The sequence below is a fragment of the Mesoplodon densirostris genome, chromosome 3 (genome assembly GCF_025265405.1).
Source record: "Mesoplodon densirostris isolate mMesDen1 chromosome 3, mMesDen1 primary haplotype, whole genome shotgun sequence".
Lineage (NCBI taxonomy): Eukaryota > Metazoa > Chordata > Mammalia > Artiodactyla > Ziphiidae > Mesoplodon > Mesoplodon densirostris.
Window position 1 is genome coordinate 78,615,733 of NC_082663.1, and position 15,432 is coordinate 78,631,164.

At 34.6% G+C, this 15,432-nt stretch overlaps 1 protein-coding gene across 3 annotated transcripts in view; it reads right to left on the reverse strand.

Moving 5' to 3' along the window:
* The window catches only part of SKIC3 (SKI3 subunit of superkiller complex), a 145,392-nt gene that overhangs the window by 6,473 nt on the left and 123,487 nt on the right, over positions 1 to 15,432 (reverse strand). For all 3 annotated transcript variants that reach the window (XM_060093167.1, XM_060093165.1, XM_060093166.1), the window contains exons 36-39: positions 13,819 to 13,947; positions 10,451 to 10,566; positions 8,152 to 8,310; positions 4,241 to 4,393 (exon numbers count right to left, since the gene is read on the reverse strand). In XM_060093167.1, coding sequence (XP_059949150.1) covers positions 4,241 to 4,393; positions 8,152 to 8,310; positions 10,451 to 10,566; positions 13,819 to 13,947 — 557 coding nt within the window. The remainder of the gene's footprint in view (positions 1 to 4,240; positions 4,394 to 8,151; positions 8,311 to 10,450; positions 10,567 to 13,818; positions 13,948 to 15,432) is intronic.

Sequence of the window (15,432 nt, forward strand, 5' to 3'; positions counted from 1 at the left end):
CTAAGCCTCCGGTCTACCAAATATACAAAACTCAATTTAACATGATTCTTTAACTGGTAGTGTATAAGTTCCACATTTCAAAAATTATCTAAGGAGAGAAGAAAGACTGAAATGAAATATGTTAATAAAATCCCAATATAGGAAAAAAGGTGCAAAGCAGATCAGAGATAAATCAAAGTCATCAATTCTGAAAAACATTTTAAGAATTTCACTTTATGGGGAAAATGGTAAGATATCTATACATTACTTAGGTTGCAAACTTTAGTTTGTTATAGTATGTACTGACTCAGAAATAACATAGATAAGTAGTTCCAAAGAAATAGTAACTGCAAATAAAATGGTGAACACTCTACTGAATTACATAAGAAGGAAAAAAATGTATTTAAAATCTTTCATTGAAAACCTCAAATTGTAACCAAGAATTCATAATTACAGGTTTCTAGAATACACGTTTTAATAAAGTCAATATAATGAGTGAATACACAGTCCCTTTCAAACACTAAATTATTTTTTTAAATGTTAGAGCAATAAACTCTGAGTTCAGCACAGGCAAGAGTAATTTGTGTAATCAAGGAAGAGGAAGCCATAGGGATAATATGAAATGAAATAATATGAAATAATTGAAACATAATTATGTTTCAATTCAATAATATGAAAACAGAGATCAGAGATTATGAGGCATCCTCCATAAAGACGGGAGCAATGGCACCTTGGGTACATCTGGAAAAGAATGTAAGGCAAAGCCCATACTAATAAAATTACTCCTAATATATTTTTAAAAACCAGTAACACAACACTCTCACTGGTTGCTTTTATAATGCACTCTTTTAATTTCCAAGAATTCATATAAAGTATTCCGTAAAGTTAGCCCATATATTATGATATAATAGTTTCTATATGTAACTGGTATACTAAACAATGTGATTAGAATATACTTATTTTTGTCTCCCATTATGTTTTTAAAACTTATTATATGAGGGAGACTTTTCCTCATATAATAAGGATGTAAATTACAGAAGGTCCCATGACTCTGACATCCATTCACAAACTTAATTAGTCTGTTAATTAGAATGTTTTTAATTAGAACGGTCTTAATTAGAATGTTCTCTTTTCAATACTTCAATCTTCATTCAAAGGTAATATTTACACCCCACTCCCATCTCCTCAGCTCCCAGCTAGGGTATGCTTACAGGGAGCAGCACATGGCTTGTTCCTCCGCCCAACACTCCCACCTTTTCTTACTAACTGTAGTTTCAGGAACTAACTGAAATATCAGAAGTTTGACTGATGCCATCATAAGATGATGCTCTTTAGGCCTGACAGATATTTAAAGATCTTTTTCTCATCCAGACTTTCCCAGCTTTATCAGAGACTCTCAACTTTATGCATAGTCTCTTATTGCAGGACCAGCTATGAAATCTGTGGGGCTCAATGCCAAAAAACAAAAACATGCAGGGCCCTTTGTTACAAAATGATTAAGAATTTCAAGATGGCGGTTGCAGAGCGTTAAACCCAGTGTGGAGGCCTATGCAGGTGCACAGGTTAGGATGCACACCCACGAAGCAGCCCTGCTCAGCTGCAGTTCCACTAACCTGGGTGAATGAACTATTCCACTTACTCTCCTCACATGCTATGGCAACCTGGAAACCTTTAGCTTCCTTTCTGCTAGATCCCATCATTCCTCTAGGTGGCTCTACATGTCAGGATCTAAGATAATTCTCATGGCAGTCCACTATCTCAGCTGGCATCACTCATTCCTGGCCCTAACAAGCTCTAGGAGCACTGCTGACCCCACGCTGCAGCAACTCTCCTTCACAAGATGGAGGGCATCTTGTACCCAAACATATACTCCTACCCACTTTTGGGATTCACCCACTGCTGACCACTCTGTCCCAGAAGCATGCAGTCACTTTCCAAAACATGAGCAACTCTCTTCCCAGCAGGTGGAGAGCCAAAGCTTCTGATGCATGTGTCAGATACCTGTCCATGTGCTTCTAGACGTGTGCCTCCAGGACCTCAGAGGTCACACATCAAAGCCTCGTTCTCTCTGGCAGCGAGACTCCCTTCCTCGTCTGGTGGGCACCTGTGTGTGGAAACTTGCCAGGGGGACGATGGGGGAGGCAACAGCTTTCTCCAGAGAGATTTCTTCACAATCCTCCAACACTGCTCTTCTAATTCTTTTATAGCTTCCTTATAGGTTACTCTTCTACATACTTCAGAAATCTGTATCTTGGTCTGATATTTCTGTTTGGAATCTGATATTTAATATCTCAGGGGAAACTTTCAGTTTAATAGCCTTTTCATATATTATTACACATACAATAGCTTCGCTTAAAACAGTCTAATTTTAATATACCCATCCTCTGCACACTGCCAGCTCTTTACCAGAGAAATATGACATCTCCTTATAATAATTGCTGGGTATCAAATCTTATAACAAGCAAATTAGATGTGGATGGTGCTTTAAAGTTTACAAAGGCATTTGTAATGTTAACTTCATTTGATATTCCTAATACTTAGGCAAAGTAGGTATTACTACCTCCACTATTACCAAAAAAGGTTGGGGGAGCTCTAGACAGCTTAATTGGCTGAAGTTTTCACAGGTTCTAACTGGTAGAACCAGAACCAAGGCTCTTATAGAAAACACTTTTGTGGTGGTAGTAGTGGTGGGGCAATGGGGGCAGGTATACCTGGGTATTACTAAATTGTAAACTAATTTTCCCATCTGTAAAATAGGGTTCTTATGAATATTAATGAAGTTAATATGTATAAAGCACTGTAAACCTAGCACAGGCTAAGTGTTCTGTATGTTTGCTATTATTATTGCTATTTTTATTTTATTTCAGGGCAGATTTAATTTCCCAGCATGAAGAACAAACAAACAAAAAACCACATCACTAATAATATTTATTAACTAACAAATAATAAGTTAGACTAAAAGGGTATCGACTTCTCCAGTTCACATATTCAAGAGCATTTATAGGTGCTACATGTGGCTTCCATAGCCCACCGACTGCCAATGTCACAAAGACTTTTGTTAAATATAAATATGGGACAAACAAAACAAAATGTTTGGTGATCTAGAATTACCATTAACCACCATTTCTTTCCAGCCAAATCACCTCAGATTTGACTACCATTACTATTAGTCCAGTCATTCAAAAACCATTGTTGGAGGAGCTCCTATATGTAAGGCAGAGTGGTAAAGCAAAGATGCAAAGATGAACAAAACATGGCCCCAACCTAAGGAGCTCTGAAACGTGCTCCACAGTAATAGCACCAAAGCTGAATAAATTTCCTAATTCTTATGTTTCTTTGGCAAAAAGTCTAGTTAAAGCAAGTAAATAACGTTGGCAATGGACTACTATGGCAAAAGCATGAGTTAATTCAGGCCTGTCTAGGAAATTTCTTCCAAAACAAAAAATGACATTTTATCTTTTAATTACAGAAATAACATGCATATGATAAAAAATTCAAACACTATCAAAGGATATAAAATGAAAAATTCTCCTCCACTATCCCTTAAAGACCCCTAGTACTATCCTCCAAAATAACTGCCATTAAATCTCCTTTGTATCTTTTTGTATCTTTCCATGTGCCTATTAGCGTGCACACATGTACGTACACACACACACACACACACACACACACACACGATGTAGAGATATATATTCTTAAAAATACATACCATACATATATACACTCGAATAGCATATCATACACACTGTTCTGGAGTTTGCTCCTCCATGCATCCACTTAAATATTTATCTTGAAAAGTTTTCCACACTAGTATATAAGACTTCTAGATTAATATACCTACCTTGGTATCAGAAAACATATCAAGTCAAAAATTACTAGAAATCCCTCTTACAGAATGTCAAATTGAACTAAGAAATGACTAAAATGTTAATTATTGGTATCTTTGTCACTGATGAGTAGCTGGGTTAATTCTAACTTAAATCACCAAGAAACAAAAATGTATATTCTGCCGTAATTCAACTTTTAAAATTGCAATCTTTGTTTTTCCCCCCTAAACACTGACAGTGTCCTGCTAGAGTCTATAGGTTTATGTTATGTTACTCTTATGTCCATCAAAAAGCCCAAATACAAAGTCTATGAGGAGACCACACTAGAAGGTGATGAAACTATAGGAACTCAATGGAATATCACTATGTAAAAAGCTTTTACCTTAAAGAAAAATAAAAGAATTTTTCACATCATAATTATAACATGATCTTACCATGCAGACTTCTAATGCAAGCAGTGCTAGTCTCAACAGGCTTGAGAGTTTCCCACTCCAGCTGCCCTGTTGGGATGCTACTTGTAGACTCTTCCTATAACACATCTCTGCAGCACCCATCATTCCTTGGGACTGATATATGTGTGCCAGCCACTGAGAAACAGTAAGAGAAAAGAACCCAAAAGATTTTAGTTTCATACACAGTCTACTTCCAACAAATTCAATAAAACTTTGATGAAACTAAAATTTTAATTTAATTATTGATAAATTTTGTGCCTCCAAAACAAAAATCACAGGGCAAAAAAGGGGTAGCCATCTTGTCCATTCTATTAGCAACAGCCATGTCCAGTCTGAAGCCTTAAAAAGTCTCCCAAGATAGCAAGTCAGGAACAAAATCAAAATGCAATATGATTTTTTATACATTACAGATGTAACATTTAACATTTGAAAATCAATGCAATCTACCACATTAACAGAATAAAGACAAAGAAGCATTCTCATAGATGGCCCCCACCCCAAATCCACTCATTCATGATAAAAAACAAATCTCTCTTGACAAACTCAGAAAAGGATTTCCTTAATCTGAAACATAAATTGGACAGCCATTTTAGAATCTGATAAATACCTACAAAAACCTAAAGCAAAAATTATAATTATGAAATTACAAATGTTTTCTATCTGAGGTAGAGAATGTTCCCTTATCACCACTCTGCTTAACACTGTAATTGAGGCTCTATATATAGTTCAATAAGGCAAGAAAAAATTTAACATAAAAATATTAAAAAGAAAAAGTAAAACTTCATCATTTGCAAAGGACGTAATTGTGTATACAGAAAACCCAAAACCATTTCAAAAGAATAAGTGAATTTAGCAAGGTTTCTGGAAGGTCAGTATATAAAAATCAACGGTATTTCTAAATGTTTGACACCAACGTACAGAAAAAAATACCACTTGCAATGGAACAAAACAAAAAATCAACTACCCGGAAATAAATTTAACACAAAAATGTAAAAGACCTCTATTGCAAAAATTTTAAAACACTGCTGAGAGAAATTCAGAGCTAAAACAAGGAGGAATATAACACATTTATGGATAGAGAAACTCAATAGTAATACTTTGTCAATTCTCCCCAAATTAAACTATAGATTCATGTAATTCCAATCAAGATCTCTGTAGGACTTTTGTTTGGTGGGGAGAGTAAGGGTAACTGACAATTTACATGTAAATGCAAAACACCTAAAGTGATTGAGACACACCTGAAGGAAAACAAGAAAGTTGGAGGTCTTAATATTACCTCCACATATCAAAACTAATTATAAAGCTATAAGCAAGAATAAACAAATAGATCAATGAAAAAGAAGGAAAAGAACAGGGAGCCTTAAAAGACCCAGTCACCTGATTTATGACAAAAGCATCACTACAATTTAGTGGGGACATAATGGTCTTTTCAAAGGATGGTACTGGGACAATTACACATCCATATGGAAAAAAATTAACCTTGACCCTGCAACACTCATAAAAATTAATCCAGTATGGATCATAGACCTACATGTGAAAGGTAAAACAACAGTTTCTAAAGAAAAACAGAAAAATATCTTCATGAACTTGGAGTAAGAGTTCTTGAGTAGAACACCTCGATAACGCATTAGTCATTAAAAAAATGATAAATTAGACTTCATTAAGATTAAGAACTACTCATCAAAAAATAATATTAAGAAAATGTTAGCCAAGGTGCAGATGTGAGAATATATTTGCAATACAGATATCCAAAAATGTGCCTGTATCCAGAAAATATGATTCCAACAATTCAGTAAGAAAACAGCATATGAAAAACTACAGTAAAGAAAAGGTACTTTAAAAAGAGGAAATCCCGGGCTTCCCTGGTGGCGCAGTGGTTGAGAGTCCGCCTGCCAATGCAGGGGACACGGGTTCGTGCCCCGGTCAGGGAAGATCCCACATACCGTGGAGCGGCTGGGCCTGTGAGCCATGGCCGCTGAGCCTGCGCGTCTGGAGCCTGTGCTCCGCAATGGGAGAGGCCACAACAGTGAGAGGCCCACGTATTGCAAAAAAAAAAAAGAGGAAATCCAAAGATCCAATAAGCATATGAAAAGTGGCTCAACAGCATTTGTCATCAGGTAAATTCAAGTTAAAACCACCACAAGATACTATTACCTACATATCCTTTGGAAAGGGAAAACAATAACCACCATCTAGCAATATCAGCAATTGGAATGTTCATAATTTGCTGGTGGGAACATAAACTGGACAACCATTTAAAAAAAACATTTGACAGGATCTACTAAAGTCAATATACACATAATCTATCACCCAACAAAAGGCATATCCCAGAATGGACACAGCACCATTAATCATAATAGCCAAAACCGGGAAACACAGTTGACCCTTGAACAACACAGATGTAACTTATAGTCAACCTCCGTATCCATGGTTCTGAGGATTGAACCAACCATGGACTATTGAAAAATATCCATTTATAAGTTGACCCGTGCCGTCGTGCAGTTCAAACCCATTATGTTCAAGGGTCAACTGTAATCCAAACAGTAAAAGGGATATTTTACAGTATATTCATACAAATAAATGAAAAAAAACTATGGCTACATTAATTTTAACTAAATGAAACAACTAAATGAATTTCACTGACATGATGTTGAGTGAAACCAGATACAAAGTGATACTCCATTTATATCAAGTTCAAAAACAGGCAAAATTAGATAGAAGTGATAGAAGACAGAATAGTGTTTCCCTTTTTCTTTTGGACGTAGGGGGCGATCACAAAGGGACAGCATGGGGAAGGCAGCTAGGCTGCAGAAAATGTTCTATATCTTGATATAGGTCGTGGTTAAAAAGGTATATACATATGTAATAAGATTTTTACACTCTATTCTTTGTGAATTATATCACAGTATAAAAGAAAACACATATACTATCTCTCAGACTTCACTTACTGTATAATTTATCCTTTAATTTTTCCCTTTTAGTTTGACAAGGTGTTTTTCCCCTTGATAAAGAACATGAGATCATCAATATCCAGTTGACTTGAGAATTAAAGTATCTTAACTCTCATATGACAAATTTACTCTGAGAGGGAAAAAAGCACCATATTTCTTCAAGGATTAGAGTAAACAAAGTGGCTTAACTTGAATAATCCAACTATTTTACACCATTAGATAATCTTTTTAAGCAGGACATCAAAACTGTTGACATAACAAAAGATCAAATGAAGAACAAACTGTAGTAAAATAAGCTTCTGTAAAACCTATATCAAAAAGTCCCTTGATACTATCTTGTGGTACAGAAAGAACTATAACAAATTGAGTAAAGTAATTATATGCTTTTTGTATTTTACTATCAATTAGAATAAAGTACACAGTGATCATTATGTATTTGTCCTTGTGGTAAGCAGAGCCAGCTAAAAGGGCAGACAGTCTATTGATTCAGGCATCAGTCCTGAAAAGAACTACTTCTAAAGGCACTAAAAATCCATTAAAATCTTGGATATAGGTTACCTGTAAAGTAGCTAAGGAAAAACTACACACATCCCCTCTAAAGACAGAGTTAAACACCATTATGGTAACTTTATTATAAGATGTTTGTAACACTTAGCTCTCTTACACCAATCCCATGTAAAAGACAGTATTTTCAACACTATTTTAAATGGAGAAAATTTACAATCAACAATGTTAAAAGCTTCGAAGCCGTGCAGCAGCAGATCCTAAATGAATATTCAACTTCTTTAGTTTCTCTAACCACAATACCCTTTAAATCCTGAAAATGAGAGATATACAGTGAATCTAAAGGCAAGACAAAAATAGAGCATACCCCTGACCTCATTTAATAACACAAAGCATTTTAATTCAGGACTCATATACGAAAAGAGAGAATTTATTTACCTGCCAAGCTGGAACAGAGGTTGAGTTGGACATGACTGTTTTTTGCAGCTCTTCAAGTACAGCATCTGGGAGAGGTTTTTGTGACTCTAGGAGTGGTTTACATTGAACTTGTCTCAAAAGTAAGATAACAGCTGGCTGATCAGGGTTACTTTTTAAATTCTAAAAATCAAACCCCAAACAGAAATACATCAAACAAGTTCTTAAATGTTAAATGTAAAAGGCAAATAAGCTATTCTCCATATTGGAAAAAAAACCCTGACTTTAACCTTTTCTTATTAAAAAATAAACAGCAAAAGTCAACAGAACACTGAACATCTTGGGAATACCAAACTCTACACTTAAATAAGCTCTAAAATCAGTAATGCTATTACTGTAGTTTATAAGTTGTTAATTTTAGATTTAGTATGTCCCTTTGACTTGGTTTATTCTTAGGTGATATCTTGAAAAATTTAGGTACTACATATAAACAGCTGAACTAAGAAAATATAAAATTAACAGTGAAAGCTAAAACTAATCCTTATTGGAAGAAACTTAATTTTTTAAAAATTATTTTATTTATTTATTTTTGGCTGTGTTGGGTCTTCGTTTCTGTGCGAGGGCTTTCTCTAGTTGCGGCAAGTGGGGGCCACTCTTCATCGGGGTGCACGGGCCTCTCACTGTTGTGGCCTCTCTTGTTGTGGAGTACAAGCTCCAGACACGCAGGCTCAGTAGTTGTGGCTCACGGGCCTAGTTGCTCTGCGGCATGTGGGATCTTCCCAGATCAGGGCTCGAACCCGTGTCCCCTGCGTTGGCAGGCAGACTCTCAACCACTGTGACACCAGGGAAGTCCAAACTTAACTTTTTTTAAGAGTGAAAGAGTTATAAATTTTTTCCTTTCTCAACCTCTTAACAAATACTCATTGTCCCTCCTCCAGGCACAGACTTCTTACACACTGGGAGTAAGAGAAATGACCCATTTACCCAGGCCATTTATTTATACCTTAAAACACATACACACACATATAAATGTATTATATGTGTGTGTATATATATATAAAATATGTGTATGTTGTATATGTGTATATGTGTGTGTATGTATTATATATGTATATACATACATACATACAATATACACATATAAGAAGAAGTTAAGGAGATTCTCTAAACAAGTCCTTCCACTATTGTTTTAAACCTTTCTTTCTTTATTGCTTGTATCTCAATGACATAATTCTTTATTTTCTATTATTAGGTCATAGTCCTAAATGTCCTTATTTCTGAAATGTGATTTGCTTTCTTCTAAGTAAGAGACTGGGACGTTAAAATGACAAGGAAAGGTTCATAAAAGTATCCCTTATTCTGTCAGAGGGAGCACAAAGCAACTGTCAATTTATGCTTACTAAACATTCACTGTATTATACTAAACTGTCCTGAACCTAGATGGAATTACTTAAATAGAAGAGAAAATGTATTATTCTGATTTTCAGAGAATTCAAGGACCAAAGGGATCTTCAAAGATCCATTCTTCTCTCTCTGTAAAATTTATATTGATCTTTCAAAAAACATTTCTAGAAAGACAACACCTTCTCTCTGGTAAGCATTTATGAAAACAGATGTTTTCAGGAAAAATGATGTTTAAAACTTCCCTTATTCATTAAATTATTTTTGAGTTGGTTTATGAAACGGATTTGTTCATTCAATAAATATTTACTGAGACCCTACTATGGGTTAGGCAAGGTGTAAGAATTTACTCACACAGCCTACAATCCAGGTAGGTAAAAACTGACTACTCAGTAATTCCCGTCACCCACTTAACAATCCCCACAGTCATTCTACATCGTTCAGAACTTTGGAAAAATGTAGGGATACTGGAAAACATAGCATTCTGAAGAGAGTAACTAGAAATCAAAGGAAAATACTGCTTCCATAATGGTACCAAAAAAAAAAAAAAGATTAAAACCTTGAGTCTTAAGAGTCAGACAAATGTGAGCTCAAACAGCAACTCCATCAATTTCTACCTGTGAACTCCTGTGCAAATTACTTACCCTCTTTAAGCCTTAGTTTTCTCACTTGTAAAAATGGGGATAATAATAAATACCTATGTCATAAGATTGTTGTGAAGGTCAAATACAAAGTACTAAATGTATTAACTAGCTTACAGTAAGTACTCAGTTAATACTGGGTATTATTATCATCATCATCACCACCACGACGATCACCACCACCACCACCACCAAATGCTCTTTAAATAACGTGCATTCTATTTTTGAAGCTATTTTCCAAGTAGGATAAGAATCCATGAATCTCAATTCCATAACAATACCTTTGTGCAGAGGGCTTCAGCTTCAGCTATTCTTCTTGTATCTATTAGACCAGTGACAGCTTGGGAGAGAGACCACTTTTCAAGAGATTGGTTGTAATTTTCAAAGAATTCTTTGTCTTTATTAAAAAAAAAAGTCAACGTTACTTTTTTCTGCAATTTATAATGTGTTCTCAGAGAAGTAATCAGTTAAGAAGTATTAAAATTAAATTACCATGCATATACAACTTTTACACATACCACTGGAATACCACAGACTATCTCAACATGAGGTAGGTTTCTGCAAAGTTTCATAGCAGGAATATTTACAGCTGAATAACTTAGGACTTTATATACTTGTGACTTGCATTAAAAAATATCACTATCTTCAGTAAAACTGAAAATACTTCATTGAAAAAAAGTAAAGATTTATTGCAATATAACTGACATATGATAAACTGCACATATCCACATATTCAAGCTGTAAATCTGATGACTTTTGACATAAGAATACATCTGTGAACCATCACCACTATCAAGATAATAAACATATCCATCATCATGAAAAGTTTCCTCCTACTACTTTGTAATCACTTCTGTCTCCAACCCATCTCTCCTCCTTTCCTCTGTCCCCAGTCACTAATCATTTTCACTCACAATAGATCAGTTTGCATTACCAAAAATTTCATATAAATGGAATCATAAAATATAAACTCTTTGGCATCTTTCATAGCAGTTAACATGGTAAATTACACTCATTTTCAAATATTAAAGCAACCTTGCATTCCTAGAATAAACCTCACTTGATCATTAAGTATTACTATCTTTTTTATGTGTTACTGGATTTGAATTGCTAAAGTTTTGTTATAAATTTCTACATCTGTAGTTCTGTAGTTTTCTTGTAATGTCTTTGTCTGGTTTTGGTATCTGCATAATGCTGATCTCATAGAAGAAGTCAGGAAGTGTTACCACCTTTTCAATTTTCTGGAAGAGTTTGCATAGAACTGGTATTATTTCTTACTTAAATGTTTGGTAGACTCCATCTGGTCCTGGAGTTTTCTTTATAAGAAGATTTTTAACTATAAATTCCATTGTCTTTAATAGATATAAAGCTATTCAGTTTATTTCTTCTTAAGTGAGCTCTGTATCTTTTAAGGAATTTATCCATTTTATCTACATCGCCAAATTTAACGGCATAAAGTTGTTCTTAAGATTCTCTTATGAGACTTTTAATAGCTATAGTGTTGTACCCTCTTTCAATCCTGACAATGGTACTCTCTGTTATTTTCCTGATGCCTGGCTAGGTTTATCAATTTCACTGATCTTCTCAAAGAACTAGATTTTGCTTTTGTTGATTTTCTGTTTTCTATTCATTGATCTCTACTCTATTTTCTTTTCTTCTGCTTACTTTGGATTTAATTTCCCCTTCCTTTTTTCTAATTTCTCAAGGCAGAAGCTGAGACCATCGATTTGAGGCCCTTCTTATTTTCTAATGTGGACATGTAATGCTAATATTTTCATATAAGCAGTGTTTTAGGAGTATTATAGAATTTTATATGCTGTTTTTTCATTTTCATGCAGTTCAAAATATTTTCTAATTTCCCTTCTGCCTTATTCTTTGAACTGGATTATTTACAAGTATGTTATTAAGTTTTCAAATATTTGAGAATTTTCCAGATTTTTTGGTTATTGATTTTTAAATTAATTCCATTGTATTAAGGTAACATACTTTGTATGATTTGAATCCTTTTAAATTTACTTAGACCTGTTTTATGGCTCATAATATGATATATATGGGTAAATAGTCTGTGTACACTTGACAAAAATATGCATTCTGTTGTTGTTAGGAGAACTGTTCTATAAGTTCTAACTAGGTCAAGTTAGTTGATAGTGTTTTTCAAGTTTTTAATTAGAACTTTACTAATTTTCTGTCCAATTGTTCTATCAATTATCAAAAGAAGTGTGTTGAATCTCTATAATTATGAATTTATCTATCCTTTCAGTTCTATAAGTTTGTTTCATGTATTTTTCCATAAATTTTCATTTTTTCTACCTATTTTATTGGGAAATACAACAAAGATTTTATGTGTTTTGAAGCTTTGCTACTGGGTGCCTAAATTGTCCTCTTGATGAATTGATTCCAATGTGAAATGACCCTCCTTATCACTGGAAACATTCTTTGCTCTGAAATCTTAACTTGTAGGAAATTAACGTGGCCACTCCAGCTTTCTTTTGATTAGTGTTGGCATGGTATATCTTTTTCCATTCTTTTACTTTTTAGGCCATTTTTGTCTTTTTATTTGCATCTTTTTAAAATTGATGTATAGCTGATTTACAATATTTCAGGTGTACAGCAAAGTGATTCAGTTATACATATATATAAATATATACATATATATTCTTTTTCAGATTCTTTTCCATTATAAGTTATTACAAGATATTGAATATTGTTCCCTGTGCTATAAAGTAGGTCCTTGCTGTTCTTCTATTTTATATATAGTACTGTGAGGTTATTCTGGTCTTTAAATATAGATTTATATTTTGTTTATGTTTCTTTTAGCAGTATATAGTTAGCTCTTGCTTTTTTATCCAATCTGTCAATCTGTGCCTTTTAACTGGGGTATTTAGACCATTATACTTAACTTGATTATTGATATGGTTGGGTTTAACTCTATTGTGTTGTTTTCTCTTTATTCTATGTTCCCTTTTCCTCCTTTTTGTATTATATAATTCCATTAGAGTATTCATCTTTAACCTGTCACAGTCTACCTTTAAGTACAGTTGATCCTCTCTATCTATGGATGTGGAACCCATGGATATGCAGACTCAACTACTACTACATCACTTTATGTAAGGGAGTTGTGCATCGGTAGATTTTGGTATCTGAGGAGGGACATGAAACAAATCCCTCACAAATCCTTATGGATGACTGTAATACTATACCACTTCACTTACAGTATAAAAACTTTACAACAAAATACTTCCATTTTCCCCTCCTGGCCTCTGTGCTATTGTCATATGTGCATTAAACAGTAAATTACATGTTAAAGAGATTTCTATCATGTCATTTGTGGATCTGTTTCTATTGATTGATTTTTCTCCTCATTATGGGTGGTATTTTCCTGATTATTTGCATGCCTATTAAGTTTTAACTGGATACCAGACATTGTGAATTTTACCTTGCTGAATGCTGGATATTTCTGTATTCCTGTAATGTTCTTGAGCTTTGTTCTGTATGCAGGTAAACTCCTTAAGGCTTGTTTTTAAGCTTTGTTAGATGAGAATATAATAGCCTTTCATGTAGGGCTAATTCTGCCTACTACCTTTTGGCAATATCCTTCTGAATACTTTATCTTGAATATATCATGTATGAAATGCTTTTTTAAACTTACTTGAAGCAGAAACAGCAGATAACAGTGCCAAGTGTAAATCCATCCTCTTTGGCTGAGTGTTCTTCACTAGGGCCAGTTTATCATCAGCATGACAAGCTGCCATTAGCCCAGCCCAGACAGCAGGATCACCTAAACACAGGAAATACAGTTAGGAGGCTGTCAATATCAACATGTTGCTGAAAAACTACCAAAAATGAAAGTAGGAGTTTACAAATGCCAACAAATGAAATAAAATGTTATCTCCAGAAAAATTCCATTTTCTTAAAGAAAAACTAGTTCATAAGGCACATTACTATATTCATCCTTTAAGATTTGCCATTTTTGGGCTTCCCTGGTGGCGCAGTGGTTGAGAGTCTGCCTGCCAATGCAGGGGACACGGGTTCGTGCCCCGGTCCGGGAAGATCCCACGTGCCACGGGGCGGCTGGGCCCGTGAGCCATGGCCGCTGAGCCTGCGCGTCCGGAGACTGTGCTCCGCATCGGGAGAGGCCACAACAGTGAGAGGCCCGCGTACCGCAAAAAAAAAAAAAAAGATTTGCCATTTTTTCCAAACACATCAGAGGATAAGAAATATCTTATTTAACTCTTCTTCCATGGCTGGTTACGTGAGTTGCCTAGAGTACTATACGCTGTTGTGGAAAGGTCAATTATATTCACTTTCACTGAATACCAAGGGCAAGTCTCACAGAGACACTTGTGTTCATCACTGTCTCTATATTAAAGGCTCAGTCATAGGAAAAGCAAGATAACACAAATTCTCAGCTCTTAAGAAAAGTCTGAGACAAAGGAAAAGCTCAAGACAACTCCATTTTACCTATGTTCTAACAGCCAAGCATAAAAGTCACTTTATCATTCCAAGGAAGCAATTATGATTACACTGATGTATCCCTCCATCCATTTGATCTTTCCTTCCTTCCTTCACACCTTGATATAGCTTCAGGGGAAGAGGGAAAGCCCAATAGCAGTGGGTTGAGAAGGTAATAAAAGAGATTATGAGTATAGACTCCTCTTTTCAAGAAAGTTAATTGTGAAAAGAGAAAGCTGGATTGGGATTTGGAACTTAGGCTTTTTAATTTGTTCGGTCTTTTGTTTCTCAAATCATATTTTGCAGGTTAATATTTACATGGTTAATATTTTCAGTCCTATTACCCTTAAAAAAACAAATGGATAATTTTTAAATCCTACAAGGGGTTCAAGTTAACAATACAGTCATTTAAACATATTTCTTAGCTCTAGTTTTTAATTTTTTTCTTACCTAACTGCCCCATCCAATATATATCTCCTATCAAATGGGTGAAATACATGTATTTCATTTATAGACAGTCAGTATTACTGCTAATTGTACAAGAATCATTAGAAATCTTATGTAGACCAAAAATGTTTATAAAAAATTAAATACATACCTTGATATTATAAAATAATTTCTGCCCAGATAATGCCTACCTTATTTTAAATATCATAAGACATAATCAAATCCAGAATAAGAAAATAGGGACCATTTCCTAGAATTTATGGTGAGATCTGAATACTATATAATGAAAAGCAGATGACTGAATCTTAGATCTGGATTTTAGGCCTAACAATGCCACTAATTAACTGTGCAGCCGCTCTTCCTT